The following is a 19189-nucleotide window of genomic DNA, read 5'->3' as shown; positions in this document are numbered from 1 at the left end:
ATCTTTTGGTACCAGTTGAGACCCAGTTTGTGAGCCAGTATGTGATCTATTCTAGGGAATGTTCCATGTGTACTTGAGAAGAATGCGTATTCTGTTGCTTTATGATGGAATATTCTGATTATATCTGTGAAGTCCATCTGGTCTAATGTGTCATTCAAAGCCCTTGTTTGCTTGTTGATATTCTGCTTAGATGATCCGTCCATTGCTTTGAGTGGGGTATTAAAGTCCCCTACTATTACTGTATTATCATCAATGTGTTTCCTTAATTTTGTTATTAGTTGGTTTATATAATTAGCTGCTCCCAAGTCAGGAGTATAAATATTTATAATTGTTAGATCTTCTTGTTGGATAGACCCTTTAATCATGATATAATGTCCTCTTCATTCCTTATTACAGTCTTTGGCTTAAAATCTAATTTGTCTGATATAAGGATTGCTACCCCAGCTTTCTTTTGATGTCCATTAGCATGATAAATGATTCTCCATCCCCTCACTTTCAATCTGGAGGTATCTTTGGTTCTCTTGTAGACAGCATATCGATGGGTCTTTTTTTTTAATCCAATCTGGTATCCTGTGTTTTTCAATTGGAGCTTTTAGTCCATTTCCATTCAGAGGAATTATTGAAAGATATAAATTTGGTGCCATTGTATTACCTGTAAAGTTTCTGTTTCTGTAGATTGTCTCTGTTCCTTTCTGGTCTTTGTTACTTTTGGGATCTCTCTTCGCTCAAAGGATCCCCTTTAATATTTCTTGCAGGCCTGGTTTACTGATCACAAATTCTTTTATTTTCCATTTGTCCTGGAAGCTCTTTATCTCTCCTTCCATTTTGAATGACAGCCTTGCTGGATAAAGTATTCTTTGCTGCATATTTTTCTTGTTTAGTGCTTTGAATAAATCATACCTCTCCTTTCTGGCCTGCCAGGTCTCTGTGAACAGGTTTGCTGCCAGCCTTATGCTTCTACCCTTGTAGGTTAAGCACCTTTTGTCTTGAGCTGCTTTCAGGATTTTCTCTTTATCTCTGAAATTTTCAGTCTTCACTATTATATGTTGGGGTGTTGACCTATTTTTATTGATTTTGATGGGGGTTGTCTGTGCTTTCTGGACTTGAATGCTTGTTTCCTTCCCTAGATTAGGGAAATTCTCAGCTATAATTTGTTCAAATAAACCTGCCCCTCCTTTCCTTATCTTCTGGCACCCCTATTATTTGAATATTATTGCACTTTATGGTATCACTGATTTCTAAGTCTCCCCTCATGATCCAGTAGTTGTTTTCCTCTCTTTTTCTCAGCTTCGTTACTTTCCACCGTTTTGTCTTCTGAATCACTGACCCTCTCTTCTGCCTCATTTACACAGCAGTTAGAACCTCCATTTTTTACTGCATCTCAGTAATAGCATTTTTAATTTTGGTCCAATTAGATTTTAGTTCTTTTATTTCTGTAGTAAGGGATTCTCTAATGTCTTTTATGCTTTTTTCAAGACCAGATAGAATCTTTATAATCGTTTTGAATTCTAGTTCCACCATCTTACTTATATCCGTATTGATTAAATCTTTGGCAAAGCACTACCTCTGGTTCTTTCTTGTGCTGTGAATTTCTTCTTCTAGTCATTTTGTCCAGAAAAGAAAGGAGGAAAGAAAAAAAAAAGAAGAAAAAAAAAGAAAAAAACAAGGAAATAGAAACAAACTCCAGCAAAACAGCAACAATAATATCAACAATAACAACAACAATATCTTCAGGGAGTGATTGTGATGTATGCTGTGTACACTCTGCTGTTGTGTTTTGGCTGCTTTTTCCCCCTGGTCCTTCCTCTACATAGTTCCTCCTTGCTTGTAGTGGGGAGTGTTTGTTCCTTTAACTAGGTATGCTTTAATTTGTTTGTGAAGTTGAGCCAGAAAGTGATGTTTTGCAGCTTTCTTTAATCAGTAGACTTGGCAGATGTGGGGGTTTGTCTTGGTCTTCTGAGGGAGAGGCCTGCTGTGCTGGTTCACAAGCTGGCTTGCTCCCTAAAGATGCTCCTGCCAGGTCAGAGGGGTGGGGTTTTGTGTAGGGGACTCCAGCCTCCACTAGAGGCGCTGTGTTTCTCTCCAGAGCTTGTGCTCGTGCGTGGGAGGAGGGAGGGTTGGTGCAGGAGGTAGAATACGGTGTCACCTCATCCTCTTGTCCCTGTGGAGCAGAACTCCCGGCAGCTTCTGCTCAGCTGGCCCTCTTACAGAAGTGAGCAATCTCCTGTGACCTGGGCCCCCGTCAGTTCCCTGCCCTAACCTGCTTATTCCCTGGGTCGTTGGCTCACCCAGAGCCACAGATCTCCTGTATTTTATCTCTGGCCAGTGGCTGGGATTCAAAACTCCCAAGTTTTAAAGGGCCTAGTAATGTGTGCGCCTGCTTGGTGGGGAGGCTCGGGTGTGCCCAGCACCGACCCGTTCCTGAAAAGCCATCGCACAGTGGGCACTCAGAGGCTAGAGTTTATTGTAATGCTCAGTGAAAAGCTGGAGCCAGGTTATCAGCCATCTGCACTTGACTCAGTCCCCTATTCCCCTTTGTCCCGGAAAAGCCATTGCAGAGGCTTCGATCTATTGTGGCAGACAGCAAAAAGCTGCGGCCACGTTATCCACGATCTGCCCCAGTCTGCACTCCGCTCCGTCAGTCCCGGCAAAAGGGTCATTTGGCGCGCGCACAGAGGTTTAAGCCTATTGTGGTTCACACCAAAAAGTTAAGAGGTTTTCTGCCCTCTATGAGCCCCTCCGGCGCCTCCGCTGAGCTCCACTCAACGCTCCCCAGCTGGCCCTTTGTCTCTGGAGAGGACACATAAGCTCTTCCAAATGCCCTCCAGGAAGGGGAGCAATCTCTCCCTGAGCAACCCGGGGACCCACTCGCCATGACTTACTGTGAGGTTACAAACCGCTGCAATCATTCCAGCTTTCTCCCTCTTCCTGACTTTGCTCCTCCAACCCGGCTTCCTCCTCTTCTGGCTGAGCGGCTTCCCAATCCCCCAGCACAGGGCTCCGAAACTGGCCTCTGCCAGATTCTCTGGCTCCAACTCTGCAGGTTGTTTCCATACTCGTCTGATCCTCTTCCTAGTAGTTCAAAATAGTTGAAGGTTAATCTAGTTGTATTCAAAGGACAAAGCAAGTTCAGGGTCCCCCTACTACTCCCCGAATTTGGAATTCTCTCCCCCACCTCCGTGCCGAGGTAGTCTTAATGAAAAATCTCAATTACAAGTCAATATCTTTAAGGTTCTTCTGCTCTTGCCTTCATGTAACAGACTTCCAAAATATGGCTACGCTTCTGCTCCTCTCCACACTTTCAGTCCTGCCAAAGCTGTTGTGACTCATTGTCACTTTAGCCTTAAGATATCTAAAACCAAACATTCTGCACCTCCTTTTCCTTCAGAAACCGCTTCCTTTCTGGTCTTCCCTTAATCCCATTGTTATTCTCCCAGTCCTGCAGCTTTGATCATCTCAGGCACGTCTGCACCTTTCTTCTCCTTCCCAGTCTTTATTCAGTCCTTTGCTAAATCCTCTTAGTTTTTCTGTCACAGTCTCAGTGCGGCTACGTTAGATTCTTTTTCATTGTTCTTAGCAATTATCCAGTACTTACTACTGTGTTAAATACTTTTGGAGAGACAGAGTTCATTTAGACACAGATCCTGCCCTCAAGACTCTTAAAAATGATAATAGCTACAGCTATACTACGTACTATGTGCCAGGCATTATTCTAAGCACTTTAGGTATATTGAGTGATTTAATCCGCATAACAGCACTTTGGAGCAAGTTCTATGATTTATCTCCATTTTGTAGATAAGGAGACTGAGGCCCAGATAGCCACTAAGATCCTGGTGCAACTGGGATTTGGACTCAGGGAGCCTCACCCCAGAGTTTATGGTGTGAACCAATAAATTCTGTTGCTTCTAGTAGGTGAAATACAATATACATAAAAGTAATGATTATGAAAGAGACCTAGATAAAGTATTATAGGATTTCAGATGAGAGGAATCTTTTGGTAAAAGGACTAGGTAAAATTAATAGATTTCTAGACATTTTTGTCTCTAGTTTTTTTGTTTTCCATATCTATTCTACTGTTAGGGTCATTTCCTAAAATCTGTAGTGATTTCCCTCATTTATCATTAAAGTCTAGACTTCTTATCTAGAGAGACACCACTATCTAACATGCTGGTTTTTTCTTATTTCTCTAATCTTCTCTCTCATTATTCTTTTACTTAAAGTTTGTTCCAGAAAAACAAACTCAATATTTTTCAAATATTTTAAAAATGTTTTCTTTCCTTCCTCTGAGCTTTTGATGTCATTGAGTATCTGACTGGGCTGCTTTCTACAACCGCATCCCTCCAATCCTTTTTGCATTATTTAAATCCAGTGTAAAGACCCAGAATATATCCCCCTTTTTGGTAAAATCTTAGACTATCACATGAAATGATCTCCAAATGTCCTCCATTTAAATATTCTAGTCATCTAGTACCGATTCATTCATACCATTTTCAGACTTATTCTCACTACTATCAGTAGCCGTTTAAAAACAGGAAGAATTTATAAGGTGCTCTGGGTTGTAGTAAAATCTGAGAGTAATATTGGCTATAAATTATTTTCTACAGAGACTTAAGTGGAACATTTGAACTATATTCTGTGGCCCATTAGTTGATGGTTCTCTGAAGAAGTTCTCTCAATCTAGACTCATAATTGGAATTTTGTTTCTGTTTGTTGATCCATTGGTTGTGATGTGGAAATGTTGGGGTTTGGAGTTAACGACCAAGAAAGAATTATTGAGATGTGTTTGATGCATGAAAATGGTTTTATTAAAGCACGGGGACAGGGCCCATGGACAGGAAGGCTGCCCTGGTATTGTGAGGAGCAATTAATTATATTCTGTGGAGTTGGGAGAGGTAAAGATCAGGGAAGCTTCCAAAAGGATTTTCATATACTAAAGAAGACTCACAGGATCCTGGAGGCCTAGCTATTGTCAAGCTAAGGTTGTTTTTCCCTCTAGCAAAGCATTAGCATTAAGACAGTTGGGAGTTCCTGGAGGAACGTCATACTCTACTTGCCTCAAGTATTTGTCAGTGGGCTGCTGGTTATAAGGAAATTTCATTTAATCTACACTTCTTTCTACCTTTGTTCTCCACATCAGTTAGAATTCTGTCTGTTCTTCAGCATGTCAGATAGTCTGCTACTGAAATTGGTGCTGGCAGTTTTGAGTCCCTGAGATAATCTCCAACTGCAGACCCTAACGATTCCCATAAAGTGGTTCTTCTTTGCCTCTGGGACTCCTCTTCCCTGATCTATTTTGGTAATATATTCTAATTGATTCAGAATCTTTTTCTCTTGTTTCTTGGACAATATTCCCTTTAAATTTCTCTGGTGGTATCTATTACTACTAGTATTGATAATGAGAGTTAATCGCATTTGACTAACTAAATGCCTGATACTATCTTACATATTAAATATTCTTATAATTGCCGCTTTATTATTTTGAATAAATTATTATTATTATTCTCATTGTACAGATGAGGAAATTAAAGCATGAAGAGAACCTGTAATTTGCTCAAGTTCTTAGAGTAACTAGGTGAGCCAGGTTGTCTGAGTCAACAGCCCAAGCTCTTAACTGTGTGTTTTACTGACTCTCCTCAGAGCAGCATTCCCAGTGGTTGACAGGCTTGCTTGATGTAAGTCCCATAGCCTTAGCCAAATCCCCAGCCCCATTGCACCTGGGCAAATAGAACAGGAGTAGCTTTGAGTCCAATTTGACCTCCACTCTCCATCCATTTCTCTAAAACCTTGGTGGTCTGTAGAGATGAGTTTAACACTGGATTTTATTTTGTAGCCTTACAAATGGGTTTCTTAAGCTTCCTTAATTTAATTAAGTCACATAGTGTTGTGTGTGTTTGATTCCCAGTTTGGAGCCAGAATAGTTCTATTAATCCTTTGAGTTATGTCTAGTCAATGAATACTCCTTTAACCTTTGGCCTAACTGCCTAGTAGTCAAGGTAAAAACCTACTCTTAACTCACTTCTAAAGGAATGATTTTAATAAAAGCACAACTGTCTTTCACAGTTATGTGTAAATCTTGGAAAAATATAATCCAAATAACTCTGGGCCACCTAGATTCTTGCTTCTGCCTGTCAACACCCCAATAACAAAACAAAATAAATAAACCACTCCCTGTCCACATCCAGAAACATCAAAGAATATTGTAGATCTTTGTGGTAGGTTTCCCTAGAGTTGGCCCAGGGGTTTTACTGAAGCATCAAATAGAACACACCCTTATCCCTCTTTCTCGTTCTTTCAGGCTGCTGAAGCCCATGCTCAGTGACCTTTGTTACCACATGGAACCTTTTCTTGTTATCACATGATGCTCCTAATTCTGAATGTGTTCTCTGCAGGAGAATGGCTCTTGAAATTTTCATGAATAAAACTATCCGCCATCTTTTACTAGGATATAGGAAGTTTAGGTGCTATGGCATTAAAACTCGGGCCTGAGAGCTCAGGAAATGTGGCTAAAGGATGTAACATTTCAGCTGAGACTTGTAGGAAGAGGAAGAATAATTTTCCAGGTAAAACAAAGAGGAGGCGGCAGGGGCTAAATGGGAGAAGAAATGCATTGTTTGGGAAAGTCCTCTTTCCACTCAAAACAATGATATGTAAGCCCCAAAGAAGAGAATCTGTTTGGACCCTTTAGCCAAAGGCATCTTCCAGTAGAAGTTTGTCATGGAAAAGCTTTTCTTTTATAATCTTTGGGCAAGAAGAAATGGTAAGGAATATTCTAAGCAGCCCACTTCTAGACTTACTCTCCTACTTAAAAATGTATGCATCATACAAGGTGAAAATGATCTGAATCTTACTGTTCTCATATCACTTTCAATTGAATATGTCATTGTTAGTACTTTTCAGCTCATTGTTGCTGTTTATCCAGTTGGTATAGTCCAATTTTTGTTTTGTTTTGCTTTGTTTTGTTTTTACTTTCCTTTCTCCTTTCTGCTACTTAACTTCGGTCCACTCAGGCATCGATTCGGACTTCTACCAGAGACGGAGAAAGAAATGCATCAGTTTTACTTTTTAGATAACTGCTTTATTAAATGTTTTGATGAGAAAGTTGGTGAAAAATATTGGATTGCTGGATAATGCGAGGCTTTTCAAGTTTCTGGATTTCATTAATGACAACTGCCCTTTGTTGCCAGAGGTATTTAGTATTCTGTATCTTATTGTTATTTTACTAAAAAGTGTCATTTAAAGTTGTTTCCTGTTCTACATCTCTGAGGATTAGGGAGTACCAAACAGAACTTTTTAACCACTTAATTTTTCTTTTTGAATTCTGTTTTTTTGGAATTTAGATTCAGAAAGAAGGCAGATAAAACCTTGAGTTCTTTGATAAAGGCACTGGTATTGTAAATTATTTCCACATCCTTTCACCTTCTTAAAAATTTCTGTGTTAGTATTGAAAATTGAGATACTGTAGTGTTACAGGGGCATAGCACATTTACTCACTTATGCCGGGCGGTGGATAGGAGGTGAGGGACATAGTTCTAATATACTCAGTTTGAAGGGTAGATTTCCTTTGTGCAGAAAAAGTTAACCTGGTACCAAATGAAGCAAATCCTGTTCATTTTCTTTTTTTTTAAATGCGGAGTTGTGGTGTGCTGACGCTTAAATATGAATTAATAGAGTAGAATGTGGTCTTTGGCTAGGGGTGGTGAACACACACACCAAAAATTGGTAAAGGACTTCGATCCATATGTTTATTTTAAATATTTAAAGAAGAATGAGAGAATGAGAAGCCAAAGCTGGTCAAATTATAACTTACGTAGTATTTAGAATGTTACATCAAATTAGAGTGTGACTGAAGAAGCTCTTTTATCTTTCTTCCATTCTATTTGTTCTTTTCTTACCTCTATACTCCAAATAAGGAAAAGAAAAATTAACCATGATGTGTGTAACTTGATAGTGGATCTAATCAAATGGCTCCAAAGGATCAAAATAAAAATATATCCCAATTGAGAGGAGAGGATGTAGCAGTGCTCAGAATTTCAGTGGAGAAGAAAGTGTTAAGCAGGTAGTCATAACACAGGATGTTTTCCTGTGTGTATTTGTATTTATATGAAATTTATATTTCTCTGGGCCTAAACATATAGGGCTTTGAAATTAGGACATACTAATTGTAAACACATTCCCTAATTAATTGGTATTCTCCAGTATTTTCCTTGATCAAATTAAGTTGGTTATACACACACACACATATAGGTTTATATGGATATATGCAAGCACATATGTATTATAGCCAGTTTTTCTTACATTTAGTATTAAAATTTATTTTAGAGCTATTTTTACTAGCATATTAACTGTTTCTTGAATGAAAATAACTTTTTTAAAATAATAAAAACAGTATTATGTTTAGTCCTGAACATCTCAGAATATGGAAGAAAATTTATTCCTTTCAGTCTACTGATTTGAATCTTACTCCTTTTGAGAAAACCTGTCATTCACAGATGACATGCTATCTTTTTAAGACCATGTTTCTCCTGAAAAAATAAACAGTACCCTTTCTACCAAAAAATACCTTTCTGAGTTTCTAAAACATTTTTAAAAATTCCAAAGATATCAAATATCCACAGAAGATTGAAAATGGAGTCTTCGAATTTCCCATTGGGAAGTACATTTCTTCAGAAAAATATTTTCCTTAATATTTTTTTCTTTCTGAAAATCTACTCTTTTCTTTCTCTAAGGGTTAAGTGAATCAGTTTATGTAAAATGAGACTTGAACCATTACAAGCCTCAAATGAAACTTTCGCCTTGAGACTTGAAAAGCTTCATTTACACTAAGGAAATAAGTTTCCTCTCTCTCTGTCTCTCTTTCTCTCTTTCTGGTGGTGGAGGGTGGTGAGGTGTTTCCTGATTTGGATCATTATGGTAAATTTAGGAATTATAAGTACACTTATATGTATTTGTTTACCTGTGTGCTCAACACACACACACACACACACACACACACACACACACACACAACGTTTACCAAGAAAGTGTGTACTACTACCTGGTTTAGTATAAGCTGAGTGCACTTAAGGAGGAAGGACACTACCTTTGTGATTATAGTCAGCAGTACTCACTGAGATAACATGACTTCTAGAATACAGAACCTGTGCCCTAGGAATATCGTGGACTTAATTACGTCTCCAAGTGTTTTGAGAGGAGTGGTCATAATCAAGGGATTCGCTTAAATTCTCCTAATACAGAGAGACCACAAATGAAATCAAAGCAAATTTTAAATTCTTTTGTGGGGTCATTATTAATGTAAAGGTAAAGACAGCTTTCTAGGAAAGCTAAAGTTTTAGAATATCTAACGTTTGAGAAATAAGCTCAATATTTTACATATACCTTAATATAGAGTAACTCATTTTTTTAGGAGGTATTGGGAAACCACCCTGATAGCTACCCACAGTTAGCATCAGTAAAGTCTTTAAAGACAAATAGTATGTGAATTCTGTGTTGTGTTTCTCAATATAAGGATTAATTTTCAAATATATGTTTGTTTTGTACCTTTCAACCATCTGCAGTCACTTCAAATGTCTGAGTCCATTTCTACTTTTCCTTATTGGTTGGTTGCTAGGTAAGTGATAAGGCCGGTTGTCATTTTTAACAGCCACACGAGGTCATGTCTGTTTCCATGCCAACAGATCCTCTTGGGAGAGTATTTTCAGTAAAAGCCCGGAGGTGGTGACCCCTTTGCAGCTCCAGTGTTGCCAGCGCCTGGTCGAACTTTGTAAACAGTGCCTGCTAGTGGTTTACAAATATGCAACTGACTCAAGAGGATCACTCTCAGGCATTGGTACTGATTGGGGTAATTCCAGGTATTTGTTTACATTTCTATACCTTGTGAGTTTTATATAAAGTAATGCCACAGTACAGTTTGAAATTGAAAGTCTCTTTTTATTTATATAGCTAGAGAAAAAGCTAAAGACCGAAAATTCATACATGCTGTTATCTACAAAAGACTTTTAACTTGCACCATCTTTACCTTTAAAGGATCAAACAAGGACAGCAACCACAAACCTTAAGGTGACAGAAATAATCTACTTGGAAATGAGATTATTTGGTTTATATAATTTTGCTTTCAAATGCCGAGTAAAAGCATCCAAAAATGGTCATAAACTTGACTTTTTTCACCAATAGGGAAATTTCAAATTTATCTTTCAGCCTGATAAGTTGAGAAGATGCCTTTAGTTTAATCTTACTCCCTTCATCATGACAAGCATCTATGGGAGGTGAATTTTGTTAAGTTTCATTTAAAAATTGTGTTTTTATAAATACTGTCCAGTTAAAATAGGTAGTTTTTCAAATCATGAAAAATAATATTTTTAAGCTGCAAAAATACACAGATTGAAAAAATAGTATGTTTTGGCATTTCTCTATGCAACCATAGTGCCCATTAGAATTAAAGATGAACATGTGATTTTATTTTTAGTATGTATAAGTTGCAGTACTACTCTGGATAGAAGAGAATAAACGGTGACTTTGAAAAACTAGGTGATAGTCAAATGATGATAGCATTCAACCAACAGTTGAATATGCAGTGAGGAAAAAGAACCACCATAGCTGGGATTGTCTTTTGAAACACCCAGAAATTGATCTGTTTATTAAAGAGATCATAGGAAGTATATAATAAGGCTAACTTTTTACAAAACTGACCTGCAACAGCAAAATGACTTGGAGTATATTTCACAAAAAGTGTTGAAAGATGTATTTTTAATCTGTTTGTCTTGGATTCTGACATTATATTATTGTGGTACCTCTAATGTATTTTAACTCTCCCCCTGCAAATAGAAGCTGAGTGATCACAACAATGATAGAGGTAAAGCTAGCCATTAATATTTGAAATATGTAAATATCAAAGCAATATTCTACAGTTTAATGATTTGACTGAAGCAAATTATTGAAATAAAACTTACTTTCATTAATATTTTTGTATGATTTAAAAGAATGATGATCGTCATTAAGACATTACAACATATAAACGAAGTGGCTTCGCTTTAAGGAGTGATACTCTGGGAGCATGATCAGGAAAATCTTAAGTTCCAGTCTAGGAAGGATGGTTTTAAACTCTTTAGTGTGACTCTTGCAATTATAGATTTTATAATACATTTTCTATTGAGGGCTCTCGTAACTTTAGTAGGCAGGCAAAATAGAATGAGGTCACTCTGGAGGAAGAAGTTACACCTTACAATTGTGTCAGGTCTTTTTATTTTCTTCCCCATCTGGTGGTCAGAAGAGATATTCCTACTCTGGAATCTTGAGTTCTGGACTTCTGATAAATACTCAGTATAGCCCCAGTATGATGATTATAAGCATTCCGGGGGGAGAGGGGTTAGTAAAACACACCCTTTATTCCTGCGCAAGTTCAGAACCATTTGAGAGAGAGAAATGTAGGAATCAGACAGATGATCATCTGAATATAGCTTCATTACTGAGTAAAGCTACACTGAGGGAAAATGGTGTAGATTTGAGTCAAGTGAGTTCTCTAAAATTGAATTATAGAATTAAATGTACAGATCCAGTCATGGGCAGAGCAAGATCAACCCAAACCTTCCACTAACACTACCCCATAAAATCTAGTTCTATTAGTATTGGCTAGTGAGCAATTAAGAATGCATCCTTTCTACAGATAGGCTGATCCAACAAGAGAAAGGGACATAGCCAAGCATACCTGGTTCCTTCTTTTAAACCTGAAAATCAGATAACTCACTCTGGTAAAAGGCCAGAAATTTGGTGGAAATTCTACTTGGAAACACAAAGAGGAGAGAGAAATAAACATGTCCTCCTAATATCTAGCTATTAAAACCCAAGTCAATGTCACATTAATTTAAAAACATGTGAAAATTGGCCATATCTTCTTTTCCTTATCAATTAGGAACCTATAGCTTTTTACTTTACATGTAGAAGTCACTTAATTTGGTATTTATTAATACATAAATTTCACTTATGAAGTATACCTAATAAAGTATAAATTAATATTTATAAATTAATATATATGCCTAATATAAATAATATATGAGGTATGCCTAAATACTTCATGAGGAGATATATATATATTTAGGTAATTTATCTGTAAAATTAAAAGAGAAAAAAAATAGTGATAACATCAGTCAGGTTTATGGACCACATTTATCTTGACCAAAGATCTGCATGATCTTTCTAAAGAGACTTTAAAGTGTACATGCCACCCATTCCATGGAACAGAGTAGCTTTGAATCTTGAAGTCTTAGAAAAATAATAATAGGCACACCAGGTGGAAAGCCATTTCTCAGAGGTAGACTCATAATTAGGCAAATAGACTGATATATAAACCCAGATGGGTTGAGATACACAAATATCTCCATGTTACTAGAGTTCTTGGGACCAGCTCAATACTTTAACTACACTTATTTGGGAAGCTTTGGGATCTCCAAATACTTTGTATCATCAACATCTCTGTGTTTCTGTATTTCATGTACTCAACTTCCATATAAGCTCATTTCATAATGGGTTTCATGGTTGAAAACATTTTTAAAAACCACTGAGTTCAAACTTCTGCCTTTGGTAATAGAGCACTAGACTTTTGGACAAATCCTCCCTTTAATGACAACTAGGAAAGTTAGACAAAATACCAAAACCTTTGCTTGAAGACAGTGGAGAGTTAATCAGGTACTTAGTGAGCGCTTGTTAGTACTGACTAATACTTTTGATAGATTCATGGACCTAAGGGAAAAGGTAGTTCAAGACCTGCCAAAGATGGGGATGTTGGTGAACACTCTAGATTCCTAGGAGTAACAGTGTTCTCAATGTTTTGCAAGGCAAAAGTTAGCAGAATTACAAGGAAAAACAGACAAATCTACAAACTGTAGATGAAGATATATATATATATATATATATATATATATATATATATATATATATATATTAAAGATATAGAACATTTCAACAATAAAGTTAACACACCTAACCATCATATATAGAAGTGAATCAAAGGATCTCAGAATATAAAACACCAAGCACACTGGGAACTTCTACAAAAGTCAATCAGATAGTACAATAATAAAACATATTTCAACAAATTTCAGAAGACTTAAGTCGTACAGAGGGTTTTTTTTCCTGACCCCATGCCATTAAGTTAGAAAACAAAAGCAAAAAATATAATTGGAATATCCATATTTGGAAGGATAAAAAATATACTTTTAATTACCTCATGAATCAAAGAAATCATAATGGATGTAACAAAATATTTTGAACTGGATGATAACACAAATATTACAAACAAAAAATTGTAGTATGTAGACAAATCATTGCTATAGGCATATTTATAGACTTACATGAACATATTAGGCAAGAGGAAAGGCAAAAATTAAATGACATCAGCAACCATTTTGAAAAGTGACAAAATGACATTAAAATAAACCCAAAGAATGTACAGAAAGGAAATAAAAATGACAGCAGAAATTAATAATATAATGTAACAAACAGAATAAAGAAGATCAACATGGCCAAAAATATGTTTTTGAAAAGATTAATAAAATTGATAAACAACTGGTGTGACTGATCAAGAATATGAAAGAAAATAGTTAACATCAAGAACAAAGAGACATCACTACAGATCCTACAAACATTGAAAATTTTATAAGAAAATATGAACAATTTCATGCTGATAAACTTGGTGATTTAGATTAAGTTAACAAATTCCTGGAAGAACATATATTTCCAAAAATGACAAAACTTCTTGTTAAAAAGTCCTATAAATAAGAGACTAATTAGTCTTAACTATTGAAGAAATTGAATCAGTAATTAAAAACCCTCTCACAAAGATAATTCCAGATTCACAGGTCTTCACTATTCAATTCTATTAAACCTATCCAGAGAAAAGAAAAGGAGGGGACATTCTCCACCTTGTTTAATGAAGCCCCCATACCTTTGGTACTAAAACCTAACCAAGACATTATGTTAAAGGATAGTGAAAGTTCAGTGTTACTCCTGAACACAGAAGCAAAAGTCTTAAATGAAATATCAGCAAAATGAACCCAGGAACTTCAAATTGAATAATGTATTATGACCACTTCTGTTTAGTGCATCAATTTAAGGGTGCGATAACATTAAAAAGTGATCAATGGGATTTTAATAGAATAAAAGATCATTTCAAAAGATATAGATAAATCACTTGTTAGAATTCAGTATACATGTTTTTAAAAAATGTTTAACAAGCTGGAAACAAAAGGGAAATTCCTTAATCTAATAAAGAATAACTACACAAAACCTACAACAAACATACCTAATGATGAAATGTTGAAGGCTTTCCTTCTGAGATGAGGAACAAGACATGATTGCTTGTTACTACTACTTCTATTTAACATTGTAGCAAAGGTCCTAGTTGGTTCAATGAGGCATGCAAAAGAAAAGGCACTAAACTGAAACTCTTTACCAATGGATATGATTGTGTTCTTAGAAATCTAAATAAATCTAGATAAATTATTAAGTAAATTTAACAAGTTTAATGAAATAAGGTCAAGATAAGAAAATCAATTGTTTTTTTTCCTATATCAACAGCAAACAGCTAGAATATGAAATTTTAGGTATGATATCATTTTCAGTAGCATCAAAGAATAGTTAATACTTAGTAATAAATGTAACAAAAATGTGCAAGACTTTTATGTAGGAAAATGTAAAAAATGGGAAGATATACCTTATTCATCATTGGATCAGTATCATCAAATGTCAGCTCTTAAATAGTTCTGAACATCTCTAAATTCAATGTAATCATAATATAAATCTGAACAAATTTTGGGGGGAAGGCACAGTCTTTGACCAAAGCTTGTTCTAATATTTATACAGAAAAGCAAAGGGCCAAGAATAGATAAGACACTCTTGAAATAGAAAAATAAAATGGTAGGATTTATTAACTGTTGTGTACTGAGACTTATAATACGTTAAAGTAATTTAAGATGGTGTAATATTGTCAAAAGGATAGACAGACCAATGAAACCATTCAGAAAAGTCATGTAAGTAGACCCAGGTGTATATAGAGAGTTAGTTTATGAGAAAAAGAGGTACATTTGATTTATGACAAATGGGAAAAAGAAATTTGTTTTAAAAAATGGTGCTGAGACAATTGGGTTTCTAAATAATAATAATAAAAAAAGGAAACTTGAGTTTACCTACACCATACGCAAAATCGTCTCCAATGAATTGACTGCACAGATGTGAAAGGCAAAACTAAAGATTACAGAAGATAATGCAGGGGAATATTTTCATGACTTTGAGGTATGCAAAGATTATTAAAAAATAGGACCAAAAATGCAGATCATAAATGAAAAGATGAATTTTACTACATTAAAAATAGAATATTTATTCATTCGAAGACCCTGTTAAGAGGGTGAAAAAGCAAGCCAGTGAATGGAAGAAAGTATTTGCCACCCATATAACCTACATAAGATTCTTAGGTTGTATAAGAACTCCTACAAAAAAACTGAGCATTCTATAAAAAAATGGGGAAGATATTGGAAAAATGGGAGGGTGCTGTAATAGAGGACTCGGGGGTGCTAGGAATATTCATTTATTTAACCTGGGTAGCAGCTACACACGTAATCATTTTATAATATTCATTAAGCTGGACATTTATATTTTATGCACTTTCAAATGTGTACTATACAATTGAGTTAAATAGTGGTACCATTATGGCCCTACGCTATGATAGCTTGAAACATCTATTTCAGAACAGGGATGGTCTTCCCTCCTGAGGCTGATGTTCATAACACATAAATAATATTTCACCCTTGTGCACTATTTCATTGGCTCTATGCCCTGTGAGCCAGGCATGGCAGAAACTACCGGACTCTCTTCACAGATGAGAAAACTGAAAACCGAGGACCAAAGAGGTTAAATGACTTCTCCAAATCCACATTGCTAGCTATGGCAGAGATGGGACTTGAAACTAGAGCTTCCCCCAACCTGTAGCCCAAATCAAAGTTAAAGGGAAAATCCACACTCACTAGGATGGCTTTATCCTCCAAATGTGAAATAAGTGTCAGTGAGGATATTGAGAAGTTGGAATCCTCATGCTCGGCACTCACTATCTCAGAATGTGGGATGATGTGGCTGCTATGGAAAAGTTTGGTAGTTCCTCAAAAAGTTAAAGATAGAATTGCCATGTGTCCCAGCAGTTTCACTCCTGCTGTAGACCCAGAAGAATTGAAAACAAGGACTCAAAGAGATGCTTGCACAACAGTGTTTATAGCAACATTATTCACTATAGCCCAAAGGTGGAAACAACTCAGGTGTCCACCAACAGATGAATGGATAAACGCAAGGTGATATAGACATACAATGAAATAGTATTCAGTCTGTATAAGAGGAAAAAATTCTGACACATGCTACAACATGGATGAACCTTGAAATCATGCTAATTAAATAAGCCAGACACAAAAGGACAAAATATGTTATATGATTCCACTATATATGAGGTATCTAGAGTAGACAAATTCATAGAGACAGAAAGTAGAATAGAGCTTACCAGGGAATGGGGAGGAGGAAATGGGGATTTAGTGTTCAGTGGGCAAAGAGTTTCTGTTTGGGATGAAAACGTTCTGAACCAGATTGTGGTGATGGTTACACAGCATTGTGAATGTACTTAATGCCCTGATTTGTACACTTAAAAATAATAAAACTAGTAAGTTTCATGGTATATATATTATACCACAGTAGAAAAAAATTTAAAACATAGGATAAATATTATGATGAACTTTATTTACCTTTGTTCCCCAAACCAGGAAGCTGAGTTTATTTTGGGGGTCTCAGGGGTACTGATCTTACCCCAGGAAAATCTCAGAAGGTGGGTGTAGCTTAAGTTTTCAAGGCTAATTCCCTACCGGTCTTGAAATGCTCATGTTATAGAGATCCTCCATGGTCAGGAAGAAGTTGGTACATGACAGACCAATTCTACATCAAGTAGGACTTGGACAAAGGCATGTTTTATGTCTATGTGATGGACATGTGAGGTGGTGTACACCTAGTGTCAGTGATGAGGAGTGAGGGTAGTCTGGGGTAGTTCTCCTTGGTACCTACAAGTTAACTATTTTGTACATCGAGAGTAAGATAGAATAAAGGTAAAGCTGTAAACTTTTCACAGTTTTTGGTGCTTTAACACACTCTTTAGATACATAGTCTATAAGTGTACTTCTCAGAGATACTCTTCTGGCTAAAAACAATCAAATTGTATTATTTAATTTCATTGCAAAGAACATTTCAAGCATAATCTTTGATGTTCAACTAGTGTGGGATGTCCCAAGAGATATTAATGGAGATATTAAGGCAAATAATCTGTTGTTTCCCTGTAAAGCTTTAAAATAGCCCACAGCACTTGCTTTAGGGAAACAAAGTTTCTTCCAATGTGATTTCATATGCTTTTTTTAGTTCATACTGAACTTTTTCTTCACCAAAGTTTCATTTTATAGCCTTTTCTGCTTCTTTTAAAAAGTTTAGTTTGTGGAGGTACAATCTTCTTCTACTTTCTAGGTTATTTTATACTTTGTAGTTTTGAAAAAAATGAATATAATCATCATATCCATTAGTTTTAAAACTGAGATTCATACAGAGAAATGACAAAATAGTACAGTTACTAGGAGCACTGATTCTGGAGTTGGCGCACATGGGTCTGAGGCCGAGCTCTGCCATTTACTAGCTGTGTAACTGTGGGCAAGACATTTGAGCCCTGTATGCTCCAGTGTGCACATCTATAACATGAAGCACACAGTCATATCTACTGTATGGAACTGTTATGAGAATAAATGAGCTAGTATTTATAAAGCAATTAGAATAGTGCTGAGCACATAGAAAACACTAAGTATTACATAGTGTTAAATAAAATAGTATAGGTTAGCTGTAACCCTGGATTTTGTGCTTGTATTTTTCCTCTGTGGACTGGAGATCTTTAACTCAAAAGGATATGTGAATGTTATTGTAATGTCAGTAGTAACTATTGCTTGGAAGTTCTTCAAAAGGAAGTTGGTAGAAGTTATTGTGTACTCTGATAATTATCAATATAATCAGAATGCATTTTCAATAGAAGGTAGAATAACTCTCAACTAATAAAAAGCAGTGGGTTTTGATCAAACACCTTATTTTCTTTCACACCTTTGTCTTAGATAGGAAGGGAGCCTTTTCATGACAGAAGATATCAGATTAATCATCATGACTCCACTAGCTCTTGACATAATAATTAATCCATATAAATTACCCTAGTGATATTAAGAAAATAATTTATATAATCTGTGATGTGAGAAATCAATTGTTTCATTATTCATCACCCATTGTGCAATTTTGATTTAATTTGGTTTGTTGTGTATTATTTTACTGCTCTATTAACTTAATGATTTGAGCAATTATTTATAGTTTGTGCTACTAGGTAATAGATTTAGAAGATATTATTAGATCATTCATGATAAAATGATGTTTATGGATGTTATGGAGAATTCTTCCATTTTAATCTGAATGCCATATGCAACTTGATCATACTGAGTTCATATTCTTCTATAAAATTTATATAACACAACTATAAATGTAACTTTCCATTGGCATGGAGGTATAGTAGCTATCAACATTATTTAATGTAGAATAGGTAGCTAATAGTACTCTTGGCCTTTGATTTCTTTGCGTGTCTATGGAAGTATGATACTGTTGCTGGAAGATTCTAATGTAAAGTGGAAAAAATAAATGAGTTGATGCTCTACCATTGTTTATTTTTTCAAAAATGTCAAATCTCCTTCTATTGCTGCCTCTGGTTTTGGAAATTCCTCATATATGTCTTTGTCCTGACTTTATAGCATGTCCTTCTCGTCATTACCAAGATTTATACTTTTAATAGTAATGTTTATTTACATTTGCTCATGTGGATTTCCTTGTGGATTTCCATTTTTCTCTAGATATATAGATTGGAGTGGCCTAATGCTAATCAAAGTTTTTCCAGAGAGAAACAAATTATACAGGTGCACGTTCTTATTTACAATTTCTTATTCTCAAATCTCTGAAAACTAAAAAGAAAGGAAGAGTAACCTTTTTATTGGCAAATATGACCTGACCTGAATTGGCATGAAGTTATTAATTATTTTCATCCTATCTATTGTGAGTATTCATATGTTTCACTACAGAAATATTAATGGTTTGATTTCAGGAT

The 19189-nt window shown here is 35.8% G+C and overlaps 1 protein-coding gene across 8 annotated transcripts in view; it reads left to right on the top strand.

The window, feature by feature from the left end:
* The window catches only part of TTLL7 (tubulin tyrosine ligase like 7), a 196314-nt gene that overhangs the window by 171631 nt on the left and 5494 nt on the right, over positions 1–19189 (top strand). For 3 of the 8 annotated variants that reach the window (XM_087866046.1, XM_045801920.2, XM_087866048.1), the window contains one exon: positions 9675–9848. In XM_087866046.1, the coding sequence (XP_087722172.1) occupies positions 9675–9848 (174 nt within the window). The other 5 variants (XR_015726274.1, XR_015726275.1, XM_087866051.1 and 2 more) reach the window with 5 other exon arrangements.

Source organism: Ursus americanus, chromosome 12, assembly GCF_024610735.1.
Source record: "Ursus americanus isolate L20-20 chromosome 12, mUrsAme1.1.p, whole genome shotgun sequence".
Lineage (NCBI taxonomy): Eukaryota > Metazoa > Chordata > Mammalia > Carnivora > Ursidae > Ursus > Ursus americanus.
This window is presented reverse-complemented; position numbering and strand designations above follow the sequence as displayed.